The sequence below is a fragment of the Juglans regia genome, chromosome 6 (genome assembly GCF_001411555.2).
Source record: "Juglans regia cultivar Chandler chromosome 6, Walnut 2.0, whole genome shotgun sequence".
Classification (NCBI taxonomy): domain Eukaryota; kingdom Viridiplantae; phylum Streptophyta; class Magnoliopsida; order Fagales; family Juglandaceae; genus Juglans; species Juglans regia.
Genome location: NC_049906.1, coordinates 15,958,768 through 15,966,960, shown reverse-complemented (window position 1 = coordinate 15,966,960; position 8,193 = coordinate 15,958,768). Strand labels below are relative to the sequence as shown.

The following is an 8,193-nucleotide window of genomic DNA, read 5'->3' as shown; positions in this document are numbered from 1 at the left end:
TGAGACCATTACTCGTCGATAGTCGATCTTAATAAAAAGATAGACCCATCAAAGCGTTCTACGGTTTTGACCCTTCGCTATGATTCAATCATAGAGAGAAAGAGATCATCCTTGAACCGTATATTCCTCGATGTCGCTCTTAAACCAGCTCTTCAACAGAGGCGTTTTTGGCACAAAATGGTCAGTCGTACTGTTCTTTGCAGCACCTCCCCATTTTTCATTTTCTGACTCTTTATATCCTGTAATTAATTTAGTGATCTGCGGTTATTTGTTTGCTGATGATGGTTTGACTTCTTATTGCTTTTATAGTTTTGGTTGGTCAGCGCCAAGGTTTAAATTTCGGTGAAATTGTAGATTTAGTGAGGGATTTAAATGTTGTGATCATCGTTCTGTGAGATACCCACTACCCCATTAATGGATTTCGACATATGGGCTTCTTTCAGCTACAAATGTTTCGGTTATTAGCAAAACAAATTATAATTAGCAGTACTTGAAAATTTCTTTTCTTTTCTTGTTTCTTTGTTTTTTTTTCATTTTTCTAGTCATTGATGGTTCTTGTTGCTTCTGGAAAGTAACCTTTTTCTTTGAATTGTCTTGATCCACATAGTTCATTGATTTCATGCCACCTAGTTTGATTTGAAATACTCCCTCAAATATTATACTTTTGAGCTTTACAATTGAATGTGTGCGTTCTTTTATTTTCCTTTGCACATATCTAATATTTTAAGGGTAATTTTGTAGCAAAACATGCTTGAGCTTGGCAATCTCACGCATCAAATTGCTGCAAAACAAGAGAGACACGCACCTCAAACATATGCGCAAGGAGATAGCGCAGTTCTTGCAAGCTGGTCAAGAAGCAATAGCTAGAATACGGGTGCCCCTTTAAACATATGATCACTTGCTGCTTACCTATTCCAAGTCAATTTTTTCGTAGTACGAGTATTCAGATTTGATTCTTGTTCATTTATTTATTTGGTTAGGTGGAGCATGTTATAAGGGAACAGAATATATGGGCTGCATATGAGATATTAGAGCTGTTCTGTGAATTTGTTCTTGCACGTGTTCCTATAATTGAAAACCAGAGGTAAATCTGTTAATCGAGTGCGTGTATTTTTTCATTCAAGACAGAGTTCTAAAATACTTGGCCTTTCTTGCAAGTCAAAATGGTAAACCTAAAAGAGTGATATGCTGAATGAATCTCTTCTGCAGACAGTTGCTTTCCAATTTTCCCTTGCTTTTCCCCCAGATCCATTTAACTACAAGTCTGCTGCAATTCCATAATCATACTTGATAAATGTGAGTTACAGCAGATATCTTGGCATGGCTTCCGTGATAATAGGAAGAAATACTTAAAAAGTAATCTCCATAGATAACCAAATTTGGCCAATGATGTTGGGAATTTTTTATCCATTCATCCCGAAAGCTTGAGAAGCCCCTTGAGATGGGCTTCATATGTTTGTTTTAGCATTTAAACAACAATACATGTATTCATGATTGACTTGTCGATTAAACTTCTTTAAATTTGACAGAACAATACATAAGCTATTTTTCATCTTCTCTTTGTCTAAACACCCTCTATGCCAGTCTCCTGCTGTGCAACCTCTGGCCCATTAGATTGGGGTATACCTTTGTTGAATATTTGCAAACTCCAAAGAGCCAAAACTAATGGACCAAACCGTTAATCTTTTGCCTCAACCGCTGAATGCCTATCTGGAAAGCTTGTTTTAAACAATCTAGCACGCAGCTCAAGAAATTAATTTTAGTTTTGGGTGCATATTATTTGGTGGATATGTAGTTAACATAACCATTTCCTGTATTAACATGGTGGATGAAGGAGAGAGGTGGTTGTAAAGTTTTATACAATTATGAGACTGCTCTGATATTATATGGTCAAGAAACAGTATCTATATAAAATGAGCATGAATGAACTTAGAATGTTATATGTTGTGGAAATATAATAAAAAATAAAGCAATTTTCAATGTACCTTGGGAGTGCACTAATTGACTTGAAAAGGATGAATCACCTGAGTTGGTTTTTCAGTTTTCAAATTTCAATCAAGGCTAATGGAGAGTGTGGAGTAATCTGCTACAAGTTGGAGGCTTTTTAAAGACTAGAAGAAAGCCAGCCCAGAAATATGTGGGTAATGATTATGACCAATGAAACAAGGGACAATCATCTAACATATATTTGAGTGGCTGAGTTTATGAATTCATAATTTATTCAGGCGCACACAAGAAAAATGTTGTTGTACTGGTGATCTTCTGAAAGGGGTGAATTGAAGAGAATTAGAAAAGAGAGGAAGAAGAAAAAAAGATGTATTGAAGGGCCCATCAAATGGGATTCATGTTGTATTTTTCTATGCTGACTTAGTCATTTGTGTTTTTGTTTGAAAAAAAAAGCTATTTGTGTTTTATTATAACTTAATAATTGAGTGGTAGCGTCACTATGTCTGTCCCATAAACTTTTTTATTGACAATGAGTGTTTTAAAACAGACAAATTTTATTTTGTTGATGTTAGGCTAGGATTAATTGCCTAGAGGATCATTAGTAACATCTCTAACTCTATATGAACAAAGCAAAGAATTCCTTGGTAAAGTTAACGTAATAAATAGTTTGAGTATGTACTGAGGCATAAATGTTTTAGGGGTCGTATTGCTTGTGTGATATGACTATTAAATGTTTTGCATTTGCATTTGTGGCTCTAGAGAATTTCAGATTGATCAATGCCATGTCTAACAGAATCAATTATGTTTTACAGAATGTATTTTGTCACATTAATTAATTTATTAAGGGAGAATACATTTTATACTGAAAACCATCACCTAGTTTGCATTATGATGGTATTGCGCTTTAAAAATACATTTTAAACTTGTACAAATTCGGATTTTGAGCTAATTTGTTAACATCCCTTCCTGTACGACAGAGAATGTCCATCAGAATTGCGAGAAGCTATTGCAAGTATAATATTTGCAGCTCCCAGATGTTCAGATGTGCCAGATTTTTTTCAGATAAAAAATTTGTTTACTGCAAAATATGGGAAGGAATTTGTCATGGCTGTGTCAGAACTTCGTCCTGACTCTAGCGTCAACCGTACAGTTAAGCAGCTAGCAAATTTTGTAAAGTTTGATATTCTTCAGGGACAGCCATCGTGGCTTCAAAATGCTGATATAAATTTCTACTTGATTTTTCTATTAAATTACTTTTTTTTGCAGGTAATTGAAAAGCTTTCAATTAGTGCTCCAGCATCTGAGGTAAAGCTCAAGGTATTGAAGGACATTGCACAAGAGTACAAAGTGCAATGGGATTCTACAAGCACAGAAGCAGAATTTGGTAAAAAGCATGAAGATTTGCTGGTACTTATTCAACTTGGTGCTTCAGTTTAATATTCTGCCTTAGTAAATGGTTGTTGGAATTGAGCGTCTTTAGGTAGAATGTAAAACCCCCTTCCCATAGGATTAGGAGTGCTACTAATACATAGCTTTGAACAGGTAAGAGATCCAACATAAAACTTTAACTGATCTTATTAAATAAAAAAAAAAAATAACATAGTAAGTTTCTAATAACTAAAATGTTTAGAAAACTCCATGACCTAGTAAAAGACCAAACTTATCCTATGTGTGACACCTTGTTTGAGCTAGGTATTATCATTTAGATTTGGCCTGCCTTCTCATCAACCTTCTCATTACCTGGGACATTTAAAACATGAAAAAAAAAGTCATTGAAGACCCAATAAATAGCATATAATACAATAAACATAATTTAAATTAGGTTTTACCTTTGGAACATGTGTACTCAACATGCGTTGCATAAAGAATAACAATCATATTGACAAGTACGTTGCATATCCAACAATTAGTAAACAAATGGGGTACGTAGCATATCTACAATGAATAAACAATCATCATGTTCCTCAACCAATTAACATGTTCATCTTTCACATGCTTTGTGGCAACAACATTAGCCCTTGTCTCTGAGCTGGTCCCATAGCAAGTAGCCATAGGGTGCTAGGCTTCTCATAACTTATCTTTGGTGGACCATACCTTTGTGTCAACATTCTTCAGTATGGCTTCCACATCCATCCGTCTATTTGCATTGGTGCCATGCATCTCTTGTTACTATCGTTTCAATGCTTTAGGCATTCATTTACATAACATAGCTTTTATCTCGTCTTATAAGCTTTCCATGGCATGTGTACTAACATGTGAACTAATCATGTGTTCATAACATTCGATTCTAACATTTACATGGCATAACAGTAAACATATCATGACAAGCATTGTATGCATCTCATCACAACTTTGATACATAAAAGGCGCTATATATCATAATAATTGAACAATACTTTTTCAAGCAAAACAAACGCTTTACCACAACTCATAAAGGTATGATTGCACTACATACTTTATCTTAGCTTCAAAAACCAAAGATGCGTCACTTAGCAACCCACAATCTCTTGGATTACACTAGGGGTACTGGGCGGGCCCTTGCATATCCCACCTGCCCGGATTTTCACCCGCCCTCCCACATAACTATTATTATTATATATATATATATATATATATATAACCCTAGCCATTTACTGAGATTCTTCTTCTTCTTCTTCTTCTTCTCTCTCTCCAATTTCTTTTCTCTTCTTCCCCGTAGGCTTCCTTTCTCCTTTCTTATTTTTTCACTTCTTCTTCTCCTTCCCTCTCCCCTCTTCTTTCTTCTCCTGTCATCACTGTCTCAGATTTAATTATTTTGAGACCCACGGCCGTGGAACTGCGTCTTGGATTTGATGTTTTGGTTGCTTTGAGAGCCACGACCACGACCTTGGGTCTCAGATTTTTTTTTTTGTTGTTTTGAGACCCACGGCTGCAGCTGTGACTTTTAAATATGGTTGTATGGCCGTGGATCTCAAATATGGTTATTTGGTTGTTTGGAGAGGCCGTAGGTGTCAGCTTTGGTTTTTTGGTTGTTTTGATTTGGTGATTGTGAGACTCAAATTTGGATGTTTTTAGCTCAGATGAAGTTGTTGTATGTGTTTGTTGTGATGGGTTATTTGTGAAGGGTCGAAAGTTGTGGGATTTTTTGGCTCTCATGGCTGGCCGGGCTGGCCGGACTGTGATGGTACCAATCCGCCTGTGCAGTCAGCGGGATGGAAGGACAATGGCTAAAGGTGGCGCCTGGGACGGGAGGCAAAAGTGCCATCCCGCCCAGTCGGGGGCAGGGGGGTTGGGGAGGGTGGCTACCAGACCGCATAGGGCTGGTAGCACCCCTAGGTTACATTATGGAAGCAAGGAGCACTTCCTTGATTGATTCCTTGGTGTTAGCATCGCAGTGATAGGGTAAAAAATTAGGGAGATTGCAGCTAGTTTTTTTTCTCACCCTAAATTTGCAGCAGCCTTTTGGAGACAGAGATAGAGTTGCAGTCACTGCTTAGAGAGTGTTCTCCAATAACTTGGCAAGAAAACTTGAGTACAATGGCTTGTAGAGTGGGTGGCATGGTGATGAATTAATGGCTGCAGTTTTCTCTTTGAACTTGAACCATAAAGTTGAGTGAGAGGCTGGTAGAGAGGGCGATGGCACAAAAGTGTAGGGCTTCTGTTTCTCTTCGTAATTGCCTCTTGGTTTATAGAGGATTGTAGCCCTAGCATACTAAGGGTGGCGGCAGTAGGGTTTTATTTTCTGGGGTGTCTTGCTGATTTCTCTTTGCTGGCAGCTCGTTGTTGTATAGAAGTATCCTATAACCCCAGGCATTATATGAGAGTTGAGGCACAACTGAATTGTGGGGCTGCTGAGTTTACGTGGCGACCCCTGTAAGTGTTTATAAAATTATGATTAGGGTTTCCCAGCTTGAGGGGTGACATAGAGAGCTTTTATGAGGTTTGTAGAGATAAACTCTGTTTTGTTATTAAGGTTTCTGCTATTTGTGTGGGCTGTGGTAGCCCCTTTTCAAGGAAATTCCCATCCAATCTTTCCCAACTTTGGGGTTCTAAGGGCCTGGCTGTGACAGAAACTTCTGCAGTAGGACTAAGAACAAAGCAAGATACAAGGCTCAAATTCAGGTAGGTAAGAGGTTGTTTTAGTTATTGACAAGATAGATGAGCCAAGCTCAATCTTATCTGAGAGCCCAATGGTTTTGTAAAGCATGCTTGAGCAAATCATTTCTTAGCTTGCTAAGTTTGTTAGTAATTAAAATCTTCAAGCAATTGAGGCTAGGGTGCTATGGGCCTTGTTCAAGACTGTTTGCAGGATAAATGCAATAAGCTCAAGATGAGCAACTCCATGACTCCTTGTGGCTTGGCTCTCTTTGCAAGACTACTAATCAATGAGCATGATGTGAATGAGTTATAACTTCGTCCACAAGCCTCATTGATTACTTTTTTTTATTTTTCTATGAAATGGAACCTCACCAAATCAGGGGCTTTTGGACCCACCCTAGGGGAGTAAACTCCGTTACTGCAGTCATGACCTCACCTGCTAGAAGTGTGCATTAAGGTAATTCAGGATAACTCCTGAAATGGAATCTAACCCTGGATGTTTGAGTCTACAGCTCATCCTAATCCTGCCCTTTAAGCACTATAGGTTGTTGATTACTTTGAAACCCCTATTGGTTGGCTCAAGTGGTAAAGGCATTGGGTTTGGAGGTATGCTCCATTCAGATCTAAGGTTCGAGTCCCACTGGGTGCAAACAATCTTTAGGGGCCATCTGACTGCGAGATTTTTCCCTTGAATTACCTGAGGTGCACTTACGGGAAACTCCTTATTGAGGGCTTGTGCACCCCCAGGATTAGTCGGGACACTGCTCCCGGACTTTGAGTGCCAATCAATCAGAAAAAGGTTATTGATTACTTTGAGATTTTCTGGTTTCTTTATTTTTACTATGTCATCAACAAAACCTGTCTCTCTGTCACTCTCTCTGTGGCATGCGCACTTGCCCAGAACCACCTAAAGCTGGGGCACTTCAATCTGCCATTCAGCATAATAACGAGTAATATTAAAAAAATGGATTTATTGATTCAGATGTGAATTGTTTATGGCATTTGAATTAAATGATTGAGAACTACTTAAAATATTTTGTAAACATCTTGATTGGGATAATTAATGATCTATTCGCTTTTTGATGTTATTTAAATTAGTTTTGGCTTTGTGCTTTTTATCAGCAGGGTGGATCGAAGCAGATATGCGATGGAGCTGCAGTTTCTCAAGCTCCAAAGAAACAAGGCTCTCTTGAATCTTCTCCTTCTATTGTGGCGGCACAATCTGTTGTGTCTCCGGATAGTCAACAAAAAACTCAGCACGTTCAAGCTCCAAGCAGCTCAAACAATGCACCTTTAATGGGTTGTAATGAAATTGAACCATCAGTAAAAAGTTATGTGGCAGGACCAGTTAGTGATGCCAAAAGGGAGACAAGACCACAAGCTACTGAAATCCTGGAGAAAGCTCGAGCTGCCATTGCGTCTGCAGAGCGGGCATCTGCTGCTGCTCGAGCAGCTGCTCAGCTGGTAAATGTTAACTTTGGATCATTGAAGCTTGAAGATGGCAAGTCTTCATAGTGCTGAATTGAGTATTTAAGCTTTGAGGGCATTCTTGTGATTTCATCGTGGCATGCATTCCAAAATCCTTGGAAAAGAAATTGGCATGGGAATTGAAATTCGGTTGCAACCTTTTCAGTGCTTAATGTCTGAGAACTAAGTTTGGGTCTACATATTGAATTTGGGAAGACACATGAAGTTAATTCCCCAGTTCTGTATATTTCTTATGAGTCCAATCCAGCTGCTGCTTGTTGATATTGGAATTACCTGGACTGAAAGGTGTAAAAATGTATATTTTCATTTAAAACCCTTTATATCCTCCAACTACGAGGCTTTTTACATTTTGTACTGATCTAAACCATCCGCATTGGCATCTTCTAATTATTACGAGTTTTACATTTTTGCTACTAAAACTATGTAATCTTAAACTACTTAAAAGGTGTACCATATGTGTCAATTGGTATGAGCTCATGTGAAGTTTTTTGGTCGAAGCGATTTTATGAGCTACACAAGGTCCTCTCCTGCTGGGTGAGGTTTTTTCTCTCTAGGAGAGTTGAGTCCCTTAGGGCAGGTTTGGTAACCAAAACAAAACATAAAATTTTTATCTCATCTCATCTCATTATTACACTTTTTTCAAATCTCTATACAAAATATAATAAACAATTCAACTTTTTC

At 38.0% G+C, this 8,193-nt stretch overlaps 1 protein-coding gene across 2 annotated transcripts; it reads left to right on the top strand.

Moving 5' to 3' along the window:
- LOC108986191 (IST1 homolog) lies at nt 1-7,862 on the top strand. Of its 2 annotated transcripts, none has more exons than XM_018958722.2 (6): nt 1-180; nt 742-874; nt 981-1,084; nt 2,925-3,096; nt 3,214-3,354; nt 7,147-7,862. In XM_018958722.2, the coding sequence occupies exons 1-6, from the start codon at nt 131-133 to the stop codon at nt 7,537-7,539; spliced, it is 993 nt and encodes a 330-aa protein (XP_018814267.2). In that variant the 5' UTR covers nt 1-130; the 3' UTR covers nt 7,540-7,862. The 2 variants fall into 2 exon arrangements, with proteins under 2 accessions (XP_018814267.2, XP_018814268.2); XM_018958723.2 differs by having other exon boundaries at nt 10-180; nt 7,150-7,862.
- The last annotated feature ends 331 nt before the right edge of the window (nt 7,863-8,193 follow it).

Coding starts and splice junctions, on each gene's coding strand:
- LOC108986191 (XM_018958722.2), top strand. CDS start 131: ATGTCGCTCTTAAACCAGCTCTTCAACAGAGGCGTTTTTGGCACAAAA. Junction 181..741: donor GGCGTTTTTGGCACAAAATG/GTCAGTCGTACT, acceptor GTAATTTTGTAG/CAAAACATGCTTGAGCTTGG. Junction 1,085..2,924: donor CCTATAATTGAAAACCAGAG/GTAAATCTGTTA, acceptor CCTGTACGACAG/AGAATGTCCATCAGAATTGC.